This window comes from Zosterops lateralis (genome assembly GCF_965231275.1).
Source record: "Zosterops lateralis genome assembly, chromosome: 2".
NCBI lineage: Eukaryota > Metazoa > Chordata > Aves > Passeriformes > Zosteropidae > Zosterops > Zosterops lateralis.
Genome location: NC_139763.1, coordinates 92,319,714 through 92,346,713, shown reverse-complemented (window position 1 = coordinate 92,346,713; position 27,000 = coordinate 92,319,714). Strand labels below are relative to the sequence as shown.

General features: G+C 42.4%; 1 protein-coding gene across 1 annotated transcript; it reads left to right on the top strand.

Annotated features, from left to right (window-relative positions):
• The first annotated feature begins 121 nt into the window (after nt 1-121).
• On the top strand, nt 122-26,410 carry CHD1L (chromodomain helicase DNA binding protein 1 like). The gene is made up of 23 exons (XM_083854291.1): nt 122-188; nt 1,769-1,881; nt 2,670-2,776; nt 4,025-4,139; nt 4,487-4,518; nt 6,600-6,681; nt 7,927-8,089; nt 8,465-8,620; nt 9,732-9,824; nt 10,264-10,360; nt 11,587-11,660; nt 12,752-12,862; nt 14,438-14,552; nt 14,984-15,137; nt 16,222-16,387; nt 17,704-17,849; nt 18,216-18,379; nt 18,968-19,176; nt 20,126-20,224; nt 20,961-21,031; nt 21,307-21,421; nt 21,662-21,770; nt 22,474-26,410. The coding sequence occupies exons 2-23, from the start codon at nt 1,858-1,860 to the stop codon at nt 22,550-22,552; spliced, it is 2,481 nt and encodes an 826-aa protein (XP_083710417.1). The 5' UTR covers nt 122-188; nt 1,769-1,857; the 3' UTR covers nt 22,553-26,410.
• Nucleotides 26,411-27,000: the final 590 nt, after the last annotated feature.

Sequence of the window (27,000 nt, the reverse complement as noted above, 5' to 3'; positions counted from 1 at the left end):
GCGGCGCCCGGGCCGGGGCGGTGCTGGGGCCGGCCCCGCCCTCAGGCGGCGGCGGGAAAGGCGAGGCCGTGGGGGTGGCTGACATCCCGCCATGTCCCGCTTTTTCCAGGCGCTCCGCCGCGCTTGCCGCGCTGGGGCCGGGGCTCCGGGCCTGCAGGAGGCGGAGGTGCAGCGGTGGGGGCTGGCAGGTCAGCGGGGAGCCCGGGGAAGGGGCGGCGGGGACCATGAGGGGTGCGGGGTGCCGGAGATGGCGGGAGGCCCGGAGGGGCCCCGGGGCTGCCCGGCTCATGGAATGGCTGGGCTTGGAACGGGACCTTGAGGATTATACAGTTCCACCCCCCTGCCATGGGCAGGGACGCCTCCCTCCAGACCAGGTTGTCCAAAGCCCCATCTCACTTGGCCTTGAACATCCACAACTTCCTGGGCAACCTCTTCCTGTGGCTCACCATCCTCAGAGTAAAGATGTTTTTTCCCTAACATCTAGTTTAAATATACTCTCTTTCAATTTGAACACATTCTCTCTCATCCTGTCGCTGCAGGCTCCTGTAAATAGTCTTGCCCCATCTTTCCTCTAAGTTCCCTTCAGGTACTGAAAGGCCTCAATTAGGTCACCCCAAAGCCGCCTCTTTTCCAGCCTGGACAACCCCAGTTCTCTCAGCTGTAGCTGTCTGGGCTCTGTTCTAACAGCCCTCAGGCCGGAAATAAATAGAAGTGTAAATAAAGTGGCTCCCGGGCCTGTCAGTGAGCTGCAGCTGCTGCAGAGATGGGACTGCTGCCCTGCTCCCCAGTCTGAGTGAGCCTTTCCTGCCCTGGCCTTTGTGGTTTGGTGGGTGTTTGGGCCAGGGCTGAGCTCAGCTTTAACCCCCCTAATGCCTCAGCTCAGCCTCAGACAGCTCTGTGCTTTGGGACAACGTGAACAAGACTCGGCCTGTCTAGTGGCCTCAAAATGGGCTGATGTTGGGTGTGAATTAAAGTGCTTTCCACTGCCTGGAGGGTGATATCAAAGGGGGACACCTGGGCGATCCATCCTGCCTGCACATTTCTCTTAGCTGCTGGCAGTCCTCAACTCAGTCCTGGGGCTGGTTTGGGTTTGTGAATCCTGTGGGCTGGTGAGTTACTTCAGGCACTCAGTGTGCACATTTTCCCAGGGAGGAGAGGGTGGCAGTGGCACAACACACAGCGCTTGAGTCCAAGTACAAGGAAAGGTCTTGCCAACACCTCTGTGACTTGTTTATTCATTTTGACATATAGTCCCCCATAATAAGGATTGCAATGGTCATAGTAGTCATGGTGGCCTATTCTGGAGGTCTGCCTTAGCTTTAAGTACAGAAAAAGTGGAAAACATCTTCTTGAGAAATTATTATTATATAATAGTAGATTGTGATAAACTTTTCTGGTAGCCTAAAGTGTGTCCCTGGTACTTACATATTTTAAAAAGTGACTCTGACTGAAAATCAAGCTGTCTTTTAGGAATTCAAAGTACCAGCCTAATTATTAGATCAGGTTCCTTGTACAATCTGTTGCAAATGGCTCAGGGTGTTTTTGTGCATGTAAGTTTCAGAATATGCTTTAATTTAATGGAATTGCTATAACATTGGGGTCGTTGCTGTCCAGGAGGGTAAAGCAGCTTCTGCTGAAGGCTGCTGTGCTTTTCCTGCAAGGCAGATGTTTGGGAAGGCTGCTCTGGGCAGGACCTGTTTCTAGTGTGTGTATAGAGTGCATTGGGTGACTGTAAGTGTAACATGTAACAAATCACTTTCATTCCCAGGCATTAAACTTCGTCCCTATCAATTAGAAGGTGTAAACTGGCTGGTGCAATGCTATGAAGTCCAGCATGGCTGTATCCTGGGTGATGAGATGGGCCTTGGGAAGACTTGTCAGGTGTGTCTTCTTCTTTTTCTGGAAATGATCTTTGTTTAATTTTTTGGGTTTTTAGCCCAGTGTTTCTGCAGAACGAAAAAGAAAAAGCACCCTAATGATCCCCCCCACACCTCTTCAGAATTCCATACTCATGTGAGAGCTCATTGTCTCTTTCAGTCCTTTACCACTTAAAACAAGTCCTGAGTTAAGTCTTGAATAACTCAAAATAGGTTTCAGGGTTTTGTGAAAAGATGAGTGGCCATTTTATCCAAATGTTTTATCCTTAATGCATAATTCATAGTGTGCAGTTGAAAACACAGTACACAGCCAGTACAGGAAAATAATGTCCTTTTGATGCACCTGCACCCAGGGAATTTTTGTCTTTGCCAACACATGGATTAAAATTTATAGGTCTGATTTTTTAAGAGGTTTGTTGGATTTTTATTTTTTTTTTTAGTTTTTCAGTGGGTTTAAGTTTTGTGTGAAAATGACTGTTTGTGCTTTTGGATCGGCTGATTTTATTCAATAGGTTTTAAATTACAAATCGTTTTAGAAAGTGATACATGGTAGACCTGGTTTGTGACTGTGCAAGAAGTCCCTTTGGAAAGGGGCTTCGTATATTGAGGTCATGTTTTAGGATCTAAGCCTTTTTGTCTGTATCCCACTTGATATTCTATTAACTCTGTTTTGTGATAATGAACCTATGGAAACAAGCTGCAAAGCTCAACAAGGAGACAGCTTATATAGGATCAGGCTGCTGGGTTGAACCTTTCGCTTGTTATAAAAAACGTATTTTCCTTGCCTTTTAGACCATTGCTCTACTTCTTTATTTGACAAAAAAGTTACCCAGCAAAGAGAGATTTCTGATACTTTGTCCTCTGTCAGTTCTGAGCAACTGGAAGGAAGAACTGGAGAGGTAAGTTTCAACAGTTGTCTGGCTTACTATGTTACTGCTCAGGCTTGCAATTGCAAAGTTTGCAAGTTGCAAGATTGCAAAGATTGTTTTCAAATGTGCTCACTACAACATTTTCTTTTTATCCTTTCAAAAGGATAAAAAATAAAAAGGGAAGCTGCTACTAAACCAACAAATCAATGCAGACTATGCAGTTAATGCATAGTCTTTACAATGCTGTGGTATATATGAATCCATCCATCCTATATTATTGGCTGGCTTTCAGTCCAAATGCCTCCACTAGCTGCTTGCTTTTTATTGATTTGTAACCCTCCCTGCTCAGCCTCTCTTAGGCAAAATCTGCTGAAGACAGCCAGGAATCTTCATAATGGAAGGTAAGACCCAAGTTGTGGGGCATGCTCACATATGCACACAAAATACATCACACCTGTGCATGCAGCCCATCCTCACTGGGGTGACTGTGCCAATGGTGTATCTGCTGTGCCTGAAATATGAGCATTTGTGGTCTGTAGCCCACAGACTCCTTTTAAGAGGAAGGGCTAGAAGTTAAAGGTTAGAACAGAAGTCTGTCTGTGTGGCTGTCAGCTAAAGCTGTCTCTCAGAGAAGGTTACATTCTGAAGTGAGCTGGCCTGGATAGACTTTGGGTTGGAATAGTTGGGAGAAAGTGCATTCCTTCATAGATCAGCAGTGCAGCTTTCCAGAAGGAATATTAGGTAAATAACAGTGGTACGATTAAATGAGGAAGAGTTTTATGGTCCCAACAATTGGAAATGGTTTTATCTGCTTTTTGACTGAGAGAACATATTTTTGAGGCCCTGACTTGGACCTCTTTGCTGCAGACATTTTTTGTCTTTATGTTAGTATGATTCAGGGCAATTCTTTGGCTTCATCTGGGCCAACTGTATTCATTCACCTGCTTATTATGAACTTTTTTCAGTTCAGAATAGCAGTTAGGTCATGAGACTGGTTTTCAGTCATCTGTCTTGGACTCTTACACCTAGAAGAATGCAGGTTTATTTAGGACTTGTCCAAACCAGAGCCAGTGGCTGAAGTGCCAGCCTGAGGTGATAATTATGAAGGAGGGAGATTCAAAAGTTGAAATCCAGATGCATCTCGTAGGAGTGTAGGGTGTTTGGATAGAAATTCTCATTATCTGTGCAGTGTCTGTGTTTGATAATGGGCTCCAAGGTCATAAACACATGAAAAGACTTAGCTTGGCTCACTGTTTTTGCTCTTTCTCTTAACAACAGGTTTGCTCCAGGTCTTTCTTTCGTAACATATGTAGGCAGCAAGGAAGAGCGACCCAAACTGCAGGAGAATCTGAAGGAGGACTCTCACTTCCATGCACTCCTGACAACATATGAGGTACGTGATGTCTTTGTCACTGGAAAGGGGGGCTCAACTTTTCTTTTTGATCCCTCTGTGCCACGCAGTTCATTCCTTGTCAGCCCACAAGTTTTCTCACTTTTACCCTTCCAATTCTCTTCCCCACTCTCCGTGGGTGGAGTGTGAGGGAGAGGGTGTGTGGAGTTAAACCATGACATGCTGAAGGTGTCATGTGGCTGTCATGTTTTTTTCCCTCAGGTAGTAAGTCCCTTCATTCCACTCTGCTCCATTTCACCATAGTTTGCAAACAGACAGAAAAATGCTCTGTTTCTTAACTGATGTATTTACTTAAATCATAAATCACAGTTCATTTTCTTCCATTGCAGATTTGCCTGAAAGATGAAGCATTTCTAAAGTCGTGAGTCCAGTTTTAATTTCTTCCAATTTAAGTGTGCATATCTGTCAACACCTTCTTAAGTGGATGTTTGTATGTGTAAGATTCTGTGTTGTTTCACAAGAGACAGGGATGTTCTTGGCTTGTGATTAGAACTTTGCCTATTTCAACTTTCAGTCTTTAATGTCAGCTAAAATATATGTGAAATTTCCCCAAGGAGAGTTTTCAAGCCAATTAACTCAAAACAATATGACACTTAGTGACTTACAGCAGTACATTAAGTATCAGTCCAGCAGAGGACATCCTCAAGAACTTCAGGTTATAAAGGTATTAGCTGCAAAATTCACTGAAACTGACCTGCATTATATAAGAGTGATAATGTGCTAATAGCATGTCCTAAAGTTTATTGCCTCCAGTCAGAACTGTGGAGGGTTTATGAAGCATTATGCCCTCTACAAAGACTGATTATTCAGCTGAAATTCAACCTGTAGGAGGTACTGTCATGGTCACATAGAATTTCACAGGATCTGCACTTGAAATGGGGAGGAATTTTTCTTTTTTCTTAGCAGTAGTACCAGTGCCTTGCAGTGGTGTTGTGACAAATACTGGGAGCAGCTATATGTAATGAATGGCTCAGTATCTTTGTGAGAAGCAGATATCCAGTGGCCCCCACTGGCTCAATTTTGTGTCTGTCAGGACTAGTCAGGCCCACAGTGGGCACCCTCCTGTCTTTCAGCAAATCACCTGTCCTTGGCCACTGCTGGAAGTAGCAGACTGTGCTGCACATCAAGGTAGAAAGGTCAGATGAGAGCTAGCCATGACTGTATTGTCCTTACAGTTTCATATCATGTTCTGCATTGCTGTATATTATTCTGTTTATTTTAAAGTGTAGCCCAGGTGTGCAGCACCCAGGGAGAGCAAGTAGCCAGCTCTGGTATCACAGAAACAGCTCCAGAGTAATTTCCTACTTTTAAAACTAACAAATAACCTCAAAGCCATGTCACTCAAATTTAGGGTTTTGCCCTTTAGTCTTCCTTCTGGAAAAAAAAAAAAATTGCTAATCATTTGTACCTTGTCCTGTGTGAGAGCATTTGGAGCACTTTGTAAAGGTGGGTCAGAGTTATCAGATGTCTCCCCACCACTACTCCTTACAAGCAGTGTAACAGCACAAGTTAGAGCCATGCTCTAATGGAATAGGTGAGGGATCAGACTCTGCTGTGCACATGAGCTTCTGCAATGCTTCACAGTGCTGAGTCCTTCTGCAATTCAGCTCCTGAGCTCGTAGAATAAGAGTAATGACATTAATTGTTTTGGCAATGGAGAACCCCTCTGATACAGCAGAGAGGGAAATGGAAGCAAACAAAAAGGTTTTTGGGAAGAATGTAGGTCACTGTGATGTCTGATGTTGTATTCCACTGGGAAGAGAAGTGTGTGGGTGAGAAAAGATGGAGGTTCATGCTTTCCCTCCCCTGGAAAAGACTCTGATATGGAAGTTGAAACCCTAGTGATAAGGAGGCACAAACACTGAGGGTTGAGAAGATGTGGAGTTTCAATTAAGTCTAGTGGATCTACTGGATCACCAGTGATTCTGCAGCCTGCTTGAGGACACTCTGCAAAGAGCTGTGTGAACACAGAATAAGCTGAAGCTCCTGTCTTGGGTGATTTGCAAAAGCCTTGGGATCACTCTTCTGTCACTGCCTCATGGTAGTTGCTGGGTTTTTGCATAGGTACAGGGCCTAGTTTCATGTCTCTTTCTCCAAATCAGAGACCTCCTTGAATGTGTTGTTGAAATACAATGAGCTTGTGTTTATGTCATTTTCCTGATAGTAATGGGGGTGGAGAGAGAAGCAAGAAATTCAAGTGAATTTTGTTAGTCTTGATTTCAGAAAAAAACTCACCCAGACTATAGTTAAAAACCTGTGTTGGATCTTCAAAAACAGTACTTGGGAATTCCACCCCACTTTTGGTGCTTGCTTGTTGTTCATGGGGCGGGACCCCACCTCAAGTTGAGCCAAGCAGAATCACCACTTACTTAGGGTTTTTTTTGTACTTACAAGAATGAATTGTCAGCCCCTAACTGAAGATGCTGTTTTTTACTTGTTCAGCTTTAACTGGGCTGCCTTGGTTGTAGATGAAGCTCACAGACTGAAAAATCAAAATTCTCTCCTTTACAAGACACTTTCTGAGGTAAAGTAACACATTTGTCTTCTAGTGTCTTAAGGCTTCTCCCTTTTCAGATTCTCTGTTTGTTCCCAGAGCACTAAGCTCTGAACCATCACTCGTTTTCCATCAGAGCTGGTGAACAGATTCCCATATTTAGTGGCAGAGAGATAAAGGCTTTGTTGGCTTTGCATGACAGTGGGTAGTATTTGGAGCCTCCCTCTCAGTCTGCTTCATGTTTGGGTTTGCCATGTTGGAGCAGTTTGAAAGACTTGAAAAAGTGAAACAGCCTGACATGGTGCTGAACCACAGCTGTGCAGAAGTCTGACTGACCTAAGCAACAAGAGGCCACTTCAGCTCTGGCAGAGTGAAGGAACCCTTGCCTAGCTCATGAGACCTCAAGTCTTGAACTACTGACTTCCACTGTCCCATTCAATGGAGCCACCCTTGTTTACAGAAACTAGGAGAATTGCTCCAGCTTCCAAAGCACCCTGCCAGAGCAACACAAATGCCTGAGTGAAAGCTGCAGTTCTTCTCATGGCAGAGAAACATTGGCATTTGGTGTGTGCTGGCATAAGCAGCAATGTACTACAATACACCTTGGAAAGTAGAGGTTTTTACTGAATTCCTGAAAGTCTTACATATTCTGAACATATTGTCCATGATGTCTATAATTCAGGAGCTTTGGTTATAATCTCAAAATTATAGATGGAATTCACCTCATCTTTCCTCCCAACCCATTTTCTATTACCAAACTTGAGATAAATTTGTATCTTTCCCAAGGTAAACATATTTCCCAAGTCTCTTTATGGAGATTACTATAAGCAACCTGAACCAGATAATTGCTGTTGCTGTGTTTGTCAGAGTTACCCAACAAACAGAAATGGAACTCAATCTGATGCAATTTCATTTCACTGTCCTATTCCAGTTGCATTTTCCAGTTATCCCTCTTTATCTAACATCTGGTATGCAGTATTAGACTGTAGACTGCATTTTAATAGAGTCAGTTTTGCACTTTGTTCTTATTTTGTTTACACTGAATTCCTTGCACTGGTGCCAGCCTAGTCAGTTTGGAGCTGTTTGACTGTCACACCATACCTCATGTTTGGATGGTTTTGGCAAATCTGCACATTCTGTGAGCAGTTCTGTGCTGCCTCTCATCTTTTAGGTTAATATTAAAAGTGATGTGGGTGGACTTGTGTATTAACTAACTTTTCATTACAGATGATTTTTCCTAATAATTTTGTTTTATTGCTGTTTTTTTTTTTTCAGTTCTCAGTAGGCTTCAGCCTCTTACTCACAGGCACTCCAGTCCAAAACAGCCTCCAGGAACTGTACTCCTTACTCAGCCTTGTTGAGCCTGACATCTTTCCCCAGGAAAAAGTGAAAGAGTTTGTTGAGTATTACCAAGTTATTGAAAAGGAGAGTGAGCCAGGTCAGTAATAAGCAACATTGTGCTTCAGTCAGAACCAGCTTTTATCTTGACAAGGAAACAATCATGTTGTGTACTCTCTATTTGCTTTCTTTTAATGATGACAAGCTTTAAAACAAAGCCACAAAAACTAATGATTACTTTTAATACAAGAGCTATCTTAATGTAGCTCCTAAGTGTTGCAGGTATGCAGCTATGTTTTGGTTTCTCTGTTTGTAAAATGTGGCTTGAATGATTTCAAAAATAGATGTGAGATTTCCTTTTACCTTTATTTTGAAAGTGTACTTCTGAAGGTATTGGGTAAACTCCTTACCTTTAAACACAGTATTTTCCTCTGTGTTTGTTTGTTTGTTTTAATTTCTGCCTGCTTCTGCGTAGCCAAAGAATTGCACAGTCTTCTGCAGCCATTTCTGCTTCGGAGAGTCAAATCTGAGGTGGCTGCAGAGCTGCCAAAGAAGGTGGAAGTAGTTCTGTACCATGGAATGTCAGCTCTGCAAAAGAAGTACTACAAGGCCATTTTGACAAAAGATCTAGGTAACTGAGCATTTTGAAGTCTAAAAATTATTTTAAAAAGCAAAACTAATTCCTGTTATACATGCAAACTAATTCCTGTTGTACATGCATGCTCTGTTGTAAAGAAGCAGAAGTTGGTCTGCAGAATATTTACAGAATAAATATGCCAAATTTGGGCTGCCTAGTTTTCGGTTTTAGCTTGTGGCAAAATGAAAGATGTATGTATTGATCTATTGCTCAGGTATTGCGAGCTAGAAAGGGTCAGCTTGAGGATCTGCTTTGGGCCAGTCTCAAAGTAATTAAAGTAATTTAAAATACTTATCACAAGGTAAGGCAGCTCCTATTGCATGTATTTGTATTCAAGCAAAAGAGTGGTACAAGAAATTTTGGATCTGTCGTTCTCTACAAATTTTCTAACAGTAGCACAGATGCCATAAAGCAAATTTCAACCTACTGGATCCAGATAGGAGTTTTTTGGGAAACTGCAGGATTATGTAGACAATGCAACCACTACCATCACGTGGTTTGTGAGAGCTTCTTTGTTGTAGGGAAGTTAAAGCTGGGGAGTTGGAGATCCTTTGTTCTTCTAGGACTCTCCAGCACTTTGCATAAACGTCACCCGGAAATCCAAAACTTCCTCCTCTACTGTAGTCAGCATATGTGCATGAATTATTTTTTTTTTTTGTTCCTCACAAAAATGCAGCTCTTCTTAATGTCCTGGTTGCCCAGGAGATCTTGACTGTGCTGTGTATTTTTTTTTTTTTTTGAAAATGTAAATGAACTGCACCAAATTTCTTTCACTTATTTTGATGATTCACTCTCAGAAAAATTACAGTGACCTTTTCCATGGAGTCCAGGAAGTTCAGTTAGTCTGTCAAGGCAAAATGGTGATTATGAGGGTCTTATTTCTAAAAGCTTGTCCAAAAAGTGTGAGGGAAATTTCTTTTTGGTTCATGAAAATAGATGTATTAGTCTTGAGATAGGAAATTTAAATCCAGATGTGATACACAGAGAGAAATACTCCAGTGCTGAGGCACTTCAGAGCAGTGCTTAGTACCAAGACATTCCCAGTTACAGCCATAATGGAGCATGGGCTTCTCTGCTCTGTTCTTTTCTCTGCTCTTTGTTCCAGATGCATTTGAAAATGAAATGGGAAGGAAGGTTACACTCCAGAATGTCTTAATTCAGCTTCGGAAGTGTGTTGTCCACCCATACCTCTTCAATGGTAGGAAAGCACTGTTCTCTTTTGAAACAGGAAAAATAACTTTCTTGATTTACACAGTGGTTTTCTATTATTAGTCCAATGCTTAGAACAAGCAAGTAATAAACACTCTTGTACTTGAATCAGTAGCAGCTGTGAGTTTGTGACCAGCTCCAAAACATGACAGTTCATCAATAATGACAAATAAAGTAGGAGACTGTGTGAAGTCTGAGTTTCTGACTGGAGCTTTCTATTTCTATGTCTTCTCTCATCTAAACAAAGAAATCACAATGCTTTGTGAACTACTGAGGGTGTCATTTAGAGATAGAGAAGGACCATAACTTTGCAAACAAGCATCAAGTGGCTCTGCTCAGCAAAAGTGACAGTGCAGACACACTGAGATTGACCACAGAATTGTTATTTGTGGTATTAATTTTGCTTTTGGAACTCCTTTCTGTTCCAGGTGTTGAGCCAGAACCCTTTGAGATTGGAGACCACATTGTTGAAGCCAGTGGCAAGATGTGTTTGTTGGATAAACTCCTTTCATTCTTGTATGCTGGGTATGTTATGTTGGGATGGGGTTGACATAGGGAGAAAAAGTAAAGTGGAAAAGCAAACTACTTTATTTAGCCATAGATTGTGCAGTTATTCATCAAAACACAAGCACTGACCTATTTATTGCACATTACTCACTATCTGAAAGAAGTAAAGAAACCTGCATTGGAGATGACAGAGGAACCTTGAAGATTTTTGTAGCTTCCCTTTAAGCATTTCTCAAAGCACTTGACTAACTCTTTCACATGCCTCTCCCATTTGCCATATTTGAGAACCTGGGACAATAACCATGTGACTTGGTATTCAGCATATCTGCTTGGATTGTGAGTCTCTTGAGAGTGGTTTCTAATGCCTCAGTTGAGTTCCTTTGTGCTAGTGTGCCTGTGTTAGCCTGGGAGGCACAATCCACGATAAATGTGAAAAAGAAAAACCCTAGAAGTTTTTCTTCTGAAACTTCAAAAGTTTTGGGCTTGATGTTCAGAACCCCTTGTCCTGTGCTCTGGTGAGTTCAGAACCTGGAATCCAAAGACCACAGGACAGCCGTTGTGAAGTTCTGATGTGATTTTATTGTCTTTGTCCTGCTGTGTAGCACCTTGTGAGTGGCTACCTCTCCACTGAATATCCTTGCTGCAGGACCAGCCCTGTGCAAATTTTGGACTCAAAAATGTCCATTTTCTGCTCTGGGGCAAAGTCTGATTTAAACAGAGCACTATCTGGGGCCTAGGGCTTGGTGAGAGGAGAGTTCATTTCTAATACACCTTTGTAGGTGGAGCTTGAACTTTGAGGGTCATTTGCTGGAGAAGGAAATGTTCTGCTGTCACAGAGATGCTGATCTTACAGTTTCCCAATATTTCAGATGCATTGTAGTGTGTGATTTGAGAGCAATCACGTGGTGAAGAAGACCTCATCATGCTAGGCTGAAGCTGGGAATCCTTTTAGACAGGCTCCTCACCAGCCTGTATCCAGCCAGCAGCAGATCTCTGCCAGAGCCCTGTTAGTTCTCTGTGACTCCACACCCTGGAGAGGGCAAATGATGATGGCAGATAAAGCTTAACTGATTGCATTTAGATGTGGAGCTGAAAATGTGGTGATGGAACAGGCCGTGATTCTGGAAGGCCTTGCTGTGTAACAGGGACTATTAATGACTGGTTAAGCTACTGTGACCCCCAGCAGGCTGTGAAATGCTGTCACAGTGTGCCAAGGATCACAGGGTTTCTTGTGCTTCTTGCAGTGGCCACCGTGTGTTGCTCTTTTCTCAGATGACTCAACTGCTCGATATCCTGCAGGACTACATGGACTACAGAGGTATGTTCTGCACACTGTGACAGGAGAGGGCTTATCCTGTTGATCTCCGCCAGATATTGTTCCTGCAATTTTGGTTGATCTGCCTGGGATTGAGAAAGGAATACAATGAAGTTTTTTTGTATCTTAGTAGATAGGGACCCATATTCCTGCAGCAGCTCTGTGACTTGGAGGGTTTTGAGTTCAGCTCTTTGCTGTTACCAGCTTCCTGAAATGAGTGGCAGTTAAGTGTTTTTCTTCAGAGTAGCTTTATCTTTTGTGCCTTGATAAAATGGAGCTAACAGATGGCAGGGTAGCAATGTTTCATTATATACTTATGTTCAGTTGTGTACCTGTGTCCTGAAGTAATTGCAATAGGCTTGCTCTAGATTCACTTTGTCCAGGACAAAACACAAACTGAGCCACAGTTATACCAGGAAATTATTTTTGATTAAAACAGTTGTTGACAGTGAGGCCCCAACGTGTCTGTGAGGGCAGGTTGGATCAAACCATTTTTGGCAAGGTTAGCAATGTGTTCTTGGGACATTTTCTTTTGTTTCAATCCACATGGCTCCATGCCTGCTCAGGATTTCCCATGAAAGAGGCTTTTGTTTGGTGTTTATGGTTTTGGACGACTAATAATGTAGGATAAAGCCAAATGTAGTGCCATATCCCATACTGCTTGCTCACAGCAAAGCACACACTGAAGGCCGTGAGAGTTTGGATAAGGAGGATCTGATGGTTGTTGGCTTGCTTTGTGGGGCCAACAGCCAGCACAGCATAGTCTGAAATGGGAGTGTGTGCTAATGTTCTTTTACTTGGGCTCTGAATTTTCCTGTTGTGTTTCCAAGCAGTAAATTAAATGCTAAGAGTCTCTGCTTCAGACTCAGCTAAATTACTCTTTACCAACAGTCAATCTGGAAGTCAGGGTCATTACCTCAGTTTATATGAGGTTTAACTGGGAAAAAATGAAGGAGTTGAAGGCAATAAAATGAGAACCAAGTCAGGAGGATTTGGCACAAAAGGATTCAGCAGTGAGACAACATTGAGAATGAGGTAACAGTGTAAGAGCAAAGGCAAAATTTCAGAAACATTCACATTGTTTGTTTGGAAAGGCTACAGCTACGAGCGGCTGGACGGCTCCGTTAGGGGTGAGGAGAGACACCTTGCCATCAAGAACTTTGGTCAACAGCCCATCTTTATCTTCCTGTTGAGCACCAGAGCAGGTGAGTAAGGAGAGACAAACAACCCATCTTGCTTCTGCACTCTTTTATTTTATTCTCCCTGGCAAGGTTTCAGAGAATTCTGAATCCTGCCAAGCCTGCTCGTGTGGGGGATTTTTGAGGGAGACAGGACACATCCTGAACTTGGGTCTCTCATCTAGGACATCTGGTTTCTGTGCTTTCCTTTTGGCAGCTGATGCCAAGATCCTTTTCATATTGCAGCCTCTTGAGTTTATTTTATTCCAAGTTCCATAATGCCTGTCTCTGTGCCAGTTTGAGCTTAAGGAATCTCACTACCATTTTATTTCTGCAAGCATCAGACTTCAGGCAGGAACAGACCTCCTTTAAGTAAGTTGGTGGAATTGCTTCTCAAGTTTGCTGAACATGGACATGTCTTCAGCTGGCAGACAGACTGAAATGAGAGCCTTTTGCCATCCTGAGGCTGCAGAGAACTCCATGGGACTGACATCTGTGCTGCTTCCCCTCTTTGCTCCCTGGGCAGATCTGTGTCTTCTAGACAGTTTCAAACCTCCCTGTCTCTCTGTTCAAACAAGCACAGAGCCAGGCTTCTGCTTGTCTCCGGAGGAAGAATCCACACTGCTTGGTCTCAGACATCAAACTGGAACCAGGTCTTCCTTTGGGCTTCTGGTTAGACTTGTCTTGACGAGCCTGCAGCACAGCACACAGAGGGGAGCACACAGGGCTAGTGAAGGGAAGACCCTAATGCTGGATGTGTGTCTCTCACCACAGTGCCTGAGCTCTCCCTTCCATGCCAGCCAGACTTAGGGTTGTTTTCTACTGCACACTGCTATGTCTGGCCAAAACATCTTGTATTCAGCTGGGAGCAGGTGTGCTTACAGTATTGCCATTGCTGTTGTATTATGGACAGAGATTTTCAGGTGCATGGCTGTCTCCACTTGCAGAATATTGTGATTACAAGAAGATGTCTTGTCATGAGCTGGGGAAAATGTAAGGCAGCAGGCTGTCCCCTCTTTAACTACAGTATGTGGTCGCAGTAGAGGTATTCTAAAATGTAAAATTAACTGGGTTTATCTTTTTCTTTCATGAGAGCCCAAGTTCTAGCATCAGAATCTTTAAGTCACATGAACACCTGGGCTCTGGTTATTGTATAGTTTGGCTTGGTGTTTTCCACTGTTTCAGTGGTGTATTTACAGCTGGTTCTGTGCTGCAGCCAAGTGATGACTTGGGCAGTCCCTTGTGGCTTCAGGGCAGCCAGTCCTTGCAGGGATAATCTGTCTGCCAGCAGAAGAATTATGTCTATGTTCATCAGTCTTGACAATCAGTCCCTTCTGCACCGGTTCACTCACACCCTGTGTTTTTTGATTACATTGCATTGTACAGCTTCTTTTTTGGATTGTTGCAGAAAGCTGGAAGCTGGGAATGGAAGGCTTACCCATCTGTTTAGATCCTTATGAGACCTAGATTTGGGTTTGAGAGATGGATTGGATTAGATACAGTTGATCAGATCTGACAGAACTTTGCACAGCATAAATTCTCCAGCTTCTCCTTTATTTTCTATCGGTGACATATTTTATGACCTTCTTCTTTTGTTTGTAGGTGGAGTTGGCATGAATCTGACGGCAGCAGATACAGTTATTTTTACTGATAGTGATTTTAACCCGCAAAATGACTTGCAAGCAATAGCAAGAGCTCACAGGATTGGACAGCACAAGTGAGAAATATCACTATTCGTGGTTTGGTTGCTGACTGTCTTGGTCCCTCAGTATTGCTTTCCCCTTCCATAGTGAGTTTGTGACCAGCTCAATGGAAGGTTAAAGTATGAGGATAGATTAAAGATCAAAGGGGAGCAGAGAGGATTTTATACCTTTGTTTTCCAGCTGCAGCCTCATACAGTCTGGTCCTTGTCATGTATCCAAGGTGGGAACTTTGTAAATTTGGAGTAGGAGGATGGAGGTTTGCCTACACTTTTACAGTGAGCATTTCTCCTGTGTCAAGCAGAATTCTATCAGCATCACATTTCTCTTGATTATTTTTGCTCATTTTGTTGTTTTTACCTACCAAAGGAATGGGTGAGGGGATAGTAAATACCTTAGTGCACCTCAAAACAAAGTAAGTAATAAGAATTTTCTTAAACTTTTCAAGGCCTGTAAAAATTATCCGTTTGATTGGGCGAGATACCGTTGAAGAAATAATCTACCGAAGAGCTGCCTCGAAGCTCCGGCTGACCAGTGCCATTGTAGAAGGGGGGCAGTTTGCTCTGGGAGCACCCAAGCCTCAGGGAACAGCAGAGTTACAGGTAAACCAGAGTTATATCCTTAATTTGACTCCAGTAACCTTAGAAATGTCCCAGGATGCTTCTGTGTTTACGTCAGATTTGAACCTCTGCAAACAGTTGTGCATTGACGCAACAGCTTTTGTACGTAGGAACCAAAGTGACATCCCAGGTCCAGACAACATCTGATATTTGAAGACAGTTTCTGCAATTTTGAAGTGCCTTCGTTGTGGGAAAAGGGTGTGTTGTCTTGAAGAAGAGAGGAAGACAGAACCTTTCTTTGTCTCGTTCTTTAATTAGTGGAAATTATAAAAAGTGGAAGCTGACTCATTGTTTCTTGAACTGATCTGTCTCTGGTGCTTTTCTCTCACAAACAGAGCTGATAAGAAGTCAGGTGATAACCTAGTCAGCTTTTGGTTGTTAGTCTGAAACTCGGTCAACCTTCTTTTGGCCTCTTGGCAAATACAGTGTCTCAGGAGTCAGGGCATGATTTATAATTCTGACCTGAAAGCTGAGGTTTGTGTTGAGAACTTGGTTTCAGAACATCAAGCGAAGTGACATTTAAGGGAATATATCCCCTGTGGGCAGCTAAACGTGGGAGAGGTTTGGATTTAGTGTATCCTTTCCCCCTCTGGCTGCCCTCCCTGCCCCATTTGTATGTATCTCAGCAATTATAGTTTCTGTGGGAGAAGTGGAACTGAGCCTGTAGGAAATTCCAGGCTGATATTTTTCTCCCCCTGGATTTTTATGGTATTTAGGCTTTTGTTTTAAAGGGGTTGAGGGCAAAAGCAAGCCTGGCCTTTCTGGTTATGAAGAAAGCTGCTTGAAAGCAGTCAGTACAGTGCTATTTTGTCATTTAGCCCTGAAGAAAAACGACTGTTCAAGTCTGGATGAGATATGATTGAGGGAGATACATTGTCGGGGCTTGTCCTGTCAGGTGTTGGGAGAATGGGGCATGTTAAAGAACAAGTATTTTGACAGGCAGCCTTAAAGCTTAGGTTCCTCCACTCATACATCCTTTGCATTTAAGCCTGAGAATCTTGAGACATTGGGATTAACATGGAATTAGAGGATAATAATACTGAACTTCCCCTTCTCTTTGTTAAAGCTGAGTGAAATCTTGAAATTTGGCCTGGATAAATTGCTCTCCTCTGAGGGAAGTACTGTACAGGATGTGGAGCTGGAAAACATCCTTGGAGAGACAAAAGGAGGACAGTGGATAATGGACAGTGTGCTGCCACAAAAGGAAGAGAATGAAGAGGAAGACACAAAGAGTAAGTTAAGAATCTAAATAGCTGTGTCAGTTGAGTGCTGGTAAAGAAGGCTTCCCAGGTAGGGGTGGCATTTTTCAGGGAAGAGGAAGAAAAGCAGAACTGTAATTAAGTTACTTGGATTTTGTTTTGGCCTATCCTATTTCCTAGTCTTTTTTGGTATTCTTGTTCTTTTTTTTAATTGCCTATTTGTAAGATAATGTTAACAATACTTGCCCAGTTTTGGTGGCTGAAAGTTGAATTCCTTTTCATTTTGTAATACTTTAAATGGAAATTCCTGAGAAATGGGGAAATATTCATATTGTAGCTACTCCTTTTCCCACAGAGAACCATTCAGATAGATCTACAGTTTTGAAGATGTAATAGTAACTTAAGAAAAGGCTGTGTAGCAGGTGTTTCATTTTTGTAATCTCCAAATAAAAGATTATTGGCTATGAAAATCCAAAAGGTGAGATAACAAATGCAGAATCACGGTGTCGATAGAACTAAAACAAACCTACTCTGTCTTCAAAACTCTGCTTTCCAGCCCAAATGTCACCCAATTGTGGTTAGTTTTTCATAGCTCCATACTATATGAAAGTAAATTCTAAGGATACATTCCTCTTCTAGTGCCTTCTTTCCCAGAGAAAGACTAAATTTTTGTCTAGGTACACAGTAGCATTTAAATATAGATTTGTGACTGAAGCTGAAATGTGGCTCTGCAGGACAGTTATTGTTCATTCAGCAGCATTTGCCAGCAATGAGTAATTATTTGCTGAGAGTTAGCAAAGAGTGGTATTTTCTGGTGGTGCCTCAAAAGAGGGGCAGTGGTACCACACTGTGTAATAGGTATAGGGAAAATAACTCACGTGGTGAGCAGCAACCCTGGGCTGCCAGAGTTCTGTGTTTCCATTTCATTTGGGAAGTCAAAAGCAAAAATTTTCAGTCCCTTTTTAAGAGCTGCCTGTAACTACACAGCACAGCTGAATGAATTTTCCACTGGCAGAGATGGGATGACCAAAGAGAACAGCAACGGAACCACAATTTAAAATAATTAATTAACTGAAATAGGAAGAAAGTGTCTTTGCCAGTCTAAACATCTTAAATTATCTTAAATTAAAAGCTTTTGTCAGAGGAAGCAAATTTTGATTCTCTTGTTTCTACATGATACTTACTCTGGGCATACCAAAAAATTGCGGGAGTGAAGATCTTTCTCTGCTGAGGGTAGAACAATGTCACAGAAAAGCCAGATTCTTTTTTTTTTTTTTTTAATCTCACTGTACATTTTAGGTGTTAGTAAGTTTCAGTTCGTTTTCACACTTTTTAATTATTTTTTAAAGATCACATGTACGTGTATGAAGGCAAAGATTATTCAAAAGAACCCAGCAGAGAAGACAAAAAAGCATTTGATCAGCTTTTGGATCTTGAGAAAGCCTTGATTGAAGAGACCAGTAAGGAAGGGAGAGCTCTCCGGAACAAAGCAAACGTAAGGCAGATGCGACAAGGAACATGATGGTCTTTCATTTGCTTGTGGAAAATGAAACTTGGCAGTTTTCTCTCTTTACCTACAGCTTGCAGAAGGCATGTCAAAAGATTTGGATGTCAGTGTACTAAAGTTGGTTCTGGAATCAGGGCTTGACAATTCAGCAGTTCTGCTAACAGATCTGAGATACGCCGTACAGGACACTTCTATAAACTCAAGTCAAAGACCACATATTATGTGACAATTGAGATCTGATGATTAAGATTTGTGGACAAGTAAACAAATGGGAAAGGAAAGTAGGCTAAGGAAGGCATCAGGCATGGCTTTAAGATGAGCAGTTTGTTTCTGGATACCTCTTTCTTTCTCCAGGCCCTTCTCACAGGCCTTCGGGAGCAGTCTGCCAGGAAGAAGCACTTGCTGAGTGAAGAGGAGCTGGAGGCTCGGAGGAAGAAGCGCCAAGAAGCAGCAGCAAAGAGAGCAAGGCTCATGGAGGAAAAGAAGGCAGCAAAAGCAGAGGCAGAACACAAGAAAAAGTATGGTTTGTATTGCATCTACCACTTGTAAACTGATGTCTGTTGCACTGTACTTTTGGAATGCGTCTGATTGATGGAAATAATATACTCAAACTGCATAACATGAGGATGTGAAGGTGCAAAAATAGCTTGACTCCCTAGCAAGGGTTCTTTTCTCCTGAATGCCCTGCCTGATTTTACCTCTACTTTAATTCATAGAGAATGGCCTGAGTAAGAGCCCCATGTCTGACTGTACCATCAATGAGCATTTGGGAGAAGCTTTTTGAAATGTCACAATTGGCCCATATAAATTGGTCTAACATCTGTGACTCTCTGGCACGAATTTACTTTCTGCTTCTTGTTTCCCAGGTGTTCTTCCTTTTCACCACTCCCAGTAGCTCCTTTCCCTTTGTTATGTGCTCACTTTTCCCATGCCTGCAATTGGTTTATCACATTGGCATGTGGCTCCTAATATTATTTGGTAACTTGTTCTGGCCTAAAATGGGAGGGAGCAGAGGGAATGCAGGTCTAGGTCTCCTGTGTTTCACTGCACAAACTTTGTGCTCCCACCTTTGATTTTCATTGAACATCCTCTTCTGTTGGTTTCAGGATGGCCTGGTGGGAGGCCAATCATTACACATCTACCTGCCTTCCTTCAGAGGAAAGTAGCTCTGAGGAGGAGTTTGAGAAGGATGACTTGGGGACGAATGTGGATTTAGATTACAAAGATGGAGACCAGAACTGTATCAAGTACGTCATGGGAGATGTAACCCACCCCCAAGCAGAAGAGGAAGATGCCATTATTGTCCATTGCCTAGGTGGGACTTTTGAATAACAGGAGTATTGTTGGGTGGGATGAACAAGGGAGCTGAATTGTCCCTAATGGTTCAATAGTTTCTAGCAAGGTGTGCAAGGGTCTTTGCATGCCTGCTCTGGATTTATGAGTAAACCTCTTCAAAGGTGCCTGTAGGGTTTGAAATTTTATATCTGTAGCTAAATGATGACACTTCCTGAGAGGAGGGCCTTTTGTTTATCCTATGGAAGCTGTAAGGATCAAACTGAGATACTGAAATTCATCTTCTTTTTCTGGTCAGCAGAGAAAGACAATTCCAGAGGCTGAGGTCAGAGTTTCTTGGTGATTGTCTCTCAACACTGACAGTACAGAGGCTCTAGGCCAGTCTCCTAATTTAAGGCCCTCTTTTAAGACATGAAAGCTGAGGGAGGTAAAATCACATTACAGAGTTCCTCCTGAAGCAGTGTTGGAGCTGCTCTCTGTCCAGGGCTACAGCAGAATATCATCATCTGCTTTGGCTTATGTTACACTCTGCACAAAGGCTCATGTTTGAAGTGCAAATGCCAAGTAGAAGTGAAAGAGTGCAAATATCAAACACCTGGTGTGGGAGGCCCAAGGCACCAATCTGGGGACATCCTACATGCGTGCTCTGTGTACCTGTATGTATGTATGTGAGGATAGTGTCAGATCTGTATGCTCAGTGCTATGGTTAGTGCTTGTTTCAGCATTCTTGGTGAACAGTAAGGAATTTTTCTGTGGAGTTTTCCAGGGAACTGTGATAAGTTTGTTTTTCTCCAGGGCTGAGGTTTATCCTTTAGGATAGTCCCTTGAATAGGGGTTGGTTTAAGTTTGTATGTAGTTCCCATATCTGGTTTTGATAATCATTCATTGCCTGTGTACAGAGCAGGTGCCTTTCCTGCAGAGGTGGACTCAACCTCACTTCTAAAAGAATCTAACTTGTTATTCCATTCTAGATGACTCTGGCCGCTGGGGAAGGGGTGGTTTATTCACTGCTCTAGAAGCTCGTTCTGATCAGCCAAGAAAAATATATGAGATGGCAGGAAAGATGAAAGGTGAGAGATTAAAATAGGACCTGAGGCCAAGATACTTGAAAGAGGTAAAGCCCCACTGACACTGCAGGAGTGAAGCCTGGATACCTTGATATTCATGTGTTTTTCTCTGGATACATCCATCTGTAGCTCTGAAAGTAGTACTTCAGCAGGTGCTTTGACTTGTCCTGTTTGGAGTGTGAGAACTCTGTATAGAGGTTAATCATTCCAATCCATCCTGCAAGTCATAAAAAGAGGAAAAAAGTCCAAACTTGTACATTATTCACAGAATGTTTTTCACTAAATAAGACAGAGTACTGCATCTTCTGTCAAAGTGCTTTCAAGAAGGATGAAAGCCACCTCAGGCACCATTCAGCTGAGCCATTGCTTCCCTCCAAGCACTGATCTTTTCCTGAGCATATGTTAACAGTTTTGAGATACCTGCAGCTGGTTAGGAATGAACATCTTGCTATAAGATGGACATGTTGACCTTTCTAATTTCCTGGGAGATGCTTTCTTCTCATTTCAGTGTCGCTCTTTCCATTTGTTATCTTTAAGTGGGATGTGTGTGTGTGACTGTGTGGTTCAGGGGGGAAAATGATTTCCCTAGTCAAAGCATCTGACTGCTGAAACCATCATGAAGAGATATAGTCTTAGAGAACATTTCAGAATGTGACAGTGAAATCATTGCTTCATTGACTGCTTGTTTACTCTTCAGAACTGATTTTTTTATTGTTGCCCTGTTCTTTTATCTGGACAGACCTGGAGTTAGGAGGAACCCTGCTATTCCCTATTGATGATAAAAAATCCAGGAAAAAAGGACAAGATTTGGTGAGAATGAGAAGCTCTTTCCTGTTTTGCTCTATCTATATGTTTTTGGAGCTGTGTAAAATGAATGTTTTGTCTTTTTCACAATAATGGCACTGATTACTGAACATTACTGAACACTGATTACTGAACAAGTTGCAGTTAAATATTAGAGGTAATGAGTTATTTCCTTTACTTATTAAAGCTAAAAGTTTGTAATGCAGTTTTCCAGCACTGTCACTGTGTCTCTTAGTACTGTATATAGATTATATTTAATTTTTTTTGTGTTTTCTCCTTAGCTGGCCTTGATTGTAGCTCAGCACCGGGATCGGTCCAACAACCTGTCTGGCATTAAGCTGTCAGCTTTGGAAAAGGGCCTGAAGAAGATTTATTTAGCAGCCAAGAAAAGGAATGGTAAGTGTCTGTGCAGTAGAACAGCAAATCCATACATGTGTGGTTGCACCTAAAGATGATGACCAATTTCCACCTCTCTACTGTTTTTTTCTGAAGTGAAGTGAGATCTCTGTAGCAGATAGGTTGCTCAAAAGTATTTTTTCTGTTCTTTGTTGGGTAGCTTGAAATTTTTTTCTAGATTGCTTTCTGTATGTGTATCTTCTGCTGAAGAGTGTGCCCTCTCTGTTCCCTCCTCCTCAGCAACAGTGCATCTTCCACGGATCGGGTATGCAACAAAAGGCTTCAACTGGTATGGCACCGAGCGGCTCATCCGAAAGCACCTGGCAGCACGGGGTGTGCCCACTCTTATGTATCCTTTTGGAGTGTGTCTCACTCTGTTCACCATCTAGTACTGAAATGACCCTGTAAAGATCTTGGTAAAAGCAAAGCAAGGAAGTAAGGCAAGGCACAGATGCCACACTCCAGCTGAGAAAAGCTGGTTTCTCTCACTTTGCTGTCAGCATCCAGCGTTTCTGACAGCGTCCAGGTACTCATTCCACACCGAAGACTTAACATTCTAGGTGATACTGACAGATGAGTGTGATTCAGCCTGCCTGTCAGAATTTGTTAGAACCAGGTGCTAGTCTTCCGTTGACAGCATGGACTTACCTGTATATGCCACATCTGTGGGAGACATGACTGGAATTTCAGATTAACGAAAGTGACTCAGAAAGCAGCAAAAGTGAGAATATAAAAAAACATTACATTGTTCCAAACAGGTGATAGCCTGCTTCCTTGGCTGAACATGATGAAAGTTGGTGTGTTAGGACAGGCTTAGGAAGGCTTTCACCTTCCAGGAAAGGAAGCAGATTTACAAGGAGGCTCTGTTTTGTCCCTTCTCATGGAAAGCATACATTTTCTATACTGACACTATCAGCAATTCTGTGAAACTGAAAACCTGAAACAAAGACAAAAGTATTCAGAGCATTCTGGCTCTCTTTCTTGGTAAATCTGTTAGTGGACATGTCTGGTATTTGTTGACACTCGACAGCATTTCCTTGACATTTTATTAGATACTACTTCTCTAGGAATAAGGGTTCTTCCTCTGCTTCACAGCCATATTCATCTTCAACAACAGTCTCAAAGCCATGAAGATGCAGTAATTTCACCAAGAACATGCACAAAAATTGACCATCACTCAGGCAGTCGTTGTATATTCACGTCAGAAACATGGATTGCACAGCCATCATTCACACCTGTACCTCTCTGTTGTGACTGGCCCCAACATTTGCATGTTGTCAGTGGCTCTGGAGTGGAGTGAGACTCTCTGGCTTCAGAGTCTAAAGAGGAAGGATCTTGGCTCAATCCCAGATCTCTTTTGGAGATGGAAAATTAAACTTTTAACTGATGGTCCATTGTTATCCCTTACATTAAGTTATTGTTAGGCCTTGGAATGGAGTATTCTTTAGCTGTATTTCCCTGCCCCCTCCCTCCCTCTCAAATTCCATACCTTATCTCACTATACCACTTTTCAATCAGCTTTTTAGTGGTTATCTGGTATTCAGTCTACATGTCCATATGTAACTCAGCAGAAAGGAACCTGTCAGCTGTATGACAACCACACAGGATAAACTGTTCATACTCTTCTGATTTCTCAGAAATCCATTTAACTTGCATTTGTTCAAATATAAAATCCAACTACCTAATCAGGTGGCTATAGTCTGGCAAAAGGCTGACCTCCTTGGCAAAGGTGTGCAAGGCTGCCAAAATTTGAGACTGACTATAAATGATACCTTTCCTTCTCCCACAACTCTTATTTTTTGTTACAGCTGTAGGGCAGAACCGGTTCCTTACTGCTGTCTAAAAAACTGTGTGAAAGGTTCCATGACCCTTTGATTCACTTTTTAGGGCAGAGGTTTTGATGTTGGTTTTGCTCTACTGCAAGAGAACTTTCCTGTTTTTCACACTGTTGACACTATTTTAAGCCAACATGTATTTAGGGTGTTTTTGTACAACAAAGCAATAGTAGCTCTCCTAGTAAGTGCTGTGACCAGGGAGAGTGTGTGGTGCCAAACTTTATTCAATTTAAAGTTCATCTTCCAATAGGAAATCACCCCACAAGCGGTGGAAAGCATGTCCCTAAATATCTCATTGCCAACATACATCTCACTGGCTGCATTTACACTGCCCCTGTGGCACCATCTGGTTATTTAATAATTCCAGGCCTGCCATGGCTCATCATGCTGACTGGTGTGCTCTACACGAGAAGCCCTCCTGAGCTGGACACTCTGTTGTCCACTCTTGGCTGCAGCAGACAAGCCCATGGGATTTGTTACCTCCTTTGACCCTGCTGGAGCTGAGGGCAGTCAGTGCTGCACAGCACCTCTATCGGTAAGATCTTTCATGCAACTGTTCCCAGGAACAGCCCCCTCTGCATTTGGCAAAGCGCCTGCAGGATCAGAGTCCGACTGTGAGGTCTTGGAGGGGTGAGGGGTGGTGAGTGGATGTACCTTGTTTTCCCCAGCCTCTCAAACTGGCCCTCTTCCAGCGGGCCGGCTGGTGGCACTGTTAATCAGCTGCAGCAGCTCACAGTGCTTCTCCAGCCTGGAAAAACGCTCCCTCTTTCCCAGAATTAAAACACCAATTACGCTTTTTTCTTTGGCAGCTTGACTGAACACATAATTTCAGTCTGCAGACTCAAGGCTCTGTTCCTCCACCTCTTCTTTTTCCTGCATGTTTATTGCCCTTCGTTAAAAGCTTTAGTTCCCAAGTATTCCAGTGCATGCAGTCTTGTTCCTCAGCTTCACACACACCTACGGGTTCTCTGGCCACCAGTTGCACATGAACAGAGGATTTGTCCTGTGGCTGGGTCCCCCAGAACAGACTGAAATAGTGTGTCTGGTCCCACTATGGCCACTATGGCTACTCCTTTTTGAGGCCTCATGCTTTCCTTTGTTTCAGCCTCTGTCCTGTGCCCCCCACCTTGCTATGACTGACTAGAGTTACAAAGGAGAGGAGGGCTGACTGTCCCTTACCCCTTAAGGTCTACAGGAGCTGAGAGGTACCTGTAGAGCACAGAGGAAAGGTCATGGTGTGTAACAGATTCTAGACCTCTAACTCGGGCAAGTAAATAAATCAGGTTCTTTTCCTCTCTCCTCCTTTTCAACTGTACAAGATGAAATTACCTTATTTTGTTGCTTTTAAATATCCTTAGGAAATGCTTCTGGAGCATGGGAATTTGTTGTGGGTTTTTTGCTCTCTCCTTTTTTTTAAAACCAATATTCTTTAGTATCCTTTAAATCTGCAGAACCCAAAGAAAAGCTCTACCTCTGTCTGCTTTGAAATGGAAGTGAGATTTCAACTGAATTCTGAATTGGGTTTTGCAGAATCTCAGCCAAGTGAAGTTTTTCTAGTGTTGCTACCCACCACCATTTCTCTTTATTTGGGCAGAAATCATGTATTTCAGATAATTAATTCCATAAAGGGCTCAGCAGCTTTTATACAAGTTGCTATGCAAAATAAATGCATCATGCTGTTTCTTCAGCTGCGCAATACTATGCATTTTTCCCTTTCTAAACAGCAACCACCCCAAAAGGGAAGGAAGGAGTTCTTTTGTAGTCATGTCCCTCTGGCCCCTCTCTCTCTTATTCCAAATAAGATTTTTTTCAGCAGAACTGAAAAGTGGCACCTTGTGCATTTGTGTCATTGCATGTTTACTTAAACATTTGATGTAGCTGCTGGAGTGAGGTCAGCAGCTGAGAGCACGATGGTGCACAGCTCAGACTGGCTGTATGAGCAGTTTCATCAGACAGGACCTATGAAGTGACATTCAGTCTCAGGAAAAAACTTTGCACCCCGTGCTGGAGGCTCCAGCCAATGGTATATAAAAGCAGTCTGTAATTCAGAGTGACATTTATCCTTGTGTTGGCTCAGCTCATGCTTGTGTTTCTTGACAAAGAAGTGCCTCTGATTCTCAGGGCATTATGCACACAAATTTTGTCTTTAGTGGCCTGTAACTTGAGAATGATCTTTCCCTTCTATTCAGGAAGTAGTAAAAAAACTATCAAGCTCAGAAATAAATCAGGTTTTATGGACATATGTAGATACATGATTTTGTCACTGAATTTTTCAGAGATAAAAATTATCGGGATATTTCACTGTGTGTTGGGGAAGGTGGAGCTTGGCTTTTGAGGAAAGAAGAAGACTGGTTTCCAAGGTGATGGAGAAAATCTACACCAAATTCAACCTCAGTATCTTTACAAAAATATTGTATGTGTGTATCTCCAAACAGAGCAGAATTTGACCCACAAAAATGATCAATAGAAAAATATAAGGATAAGGAGATTGATTCATTTGAAAGTAAGTGAAGCCAGGGTCCTGGAAGAAAAAGAAAAGCAAACTTTTGAGCTGAGAGATGACTTGAAAGTGTAATATACATGTCAAGTTGTATGTGAAAACTCCCACTGCTTTACAATACATGATCCTGGAAGGGAGAATGTAGACTTTATTCAGATGATTTCAGTGAATAGCAGTGTTGCTCATGCACTGTGATCAGCAAATCAAAGTGTAAGACAGAATGATTCAAAACCCTAATGGATCTGCCATAGCAGAGGACAATGTCCACATTTCAGAAAGTGCCTCATCTCTCCCTGGCTTTCTGTCCAATTCGTGCTTTTCATAGTGAAAAGTCCAAGCCTGAGGAATGCAGTAGATGGATTAGTAGAATTACATATGAGTGTCTTCTCTAGAACACAGATCTCTGTATAATTTTGAATTTCCTGCAGGTGTGTGTATTTCAGGTTGGACTACACCATCCACTCATCTGGTCAGATGGCACTGCATTGGTGGGGAGGCACGTAGACCCTTCAGAAGATGTGATGAAGACAGGAACTGTCTGGATCCTCATATTTCAGGCAGGAAGAGAATGTTCCTGCTTGCACTTGTAACATTTTCTTGTGTATTTCTTCAAAGCTAAGGATAGAAACAGCCCCCTCAAGGAGTTGTATGAAATGAGAATGCTAATCATGTTGCTGTTGAAAAAAAAAATCAACAGAGAGTTAAGGAAAGACAGATAGTTGCTTTTTGTAAAATCTGAAAAAGGCTTGTGTTTTTGTGGCTCAAGCAGAAAAGAATTATTAACTTACTTGCTGAAATAAGTGCAGGGCATCTACTGGCCTTTCTCTGCTGCTTCCAGTGAATTTGAGGTTGCAGCATTGACATTTACATTATAAGGATTGCTTTCTTTTCCAGAGAAAAGAGACAAATTTGGAGCAAATCAAAGCTATTTATGATCTCATAAATCTCATAAAATGAGCTCCAGTCTGCTGTGGAAAGGGATGAAGAACCTGAAATCCTGTTGCTTTCTTGTCTGCCATTTCATGAAACAGTTTGGGCCTGGCTTCATATGAGTGCCCCAGCTCTTCACCTGTCTGTGTGTGCATCTAAGATCATGCCATAAAGCAGTGCCAGACCATATACTTGACCACTCTCAAATCTTTCCTAAAACATCTCCTGGCCACCGTTCAGCAAGAACAGAAAAAGATCAAAGCAGAGGAGAATGGAACAGTGAAAAGTGTCTTGCATTACAAGCACACTCTAGA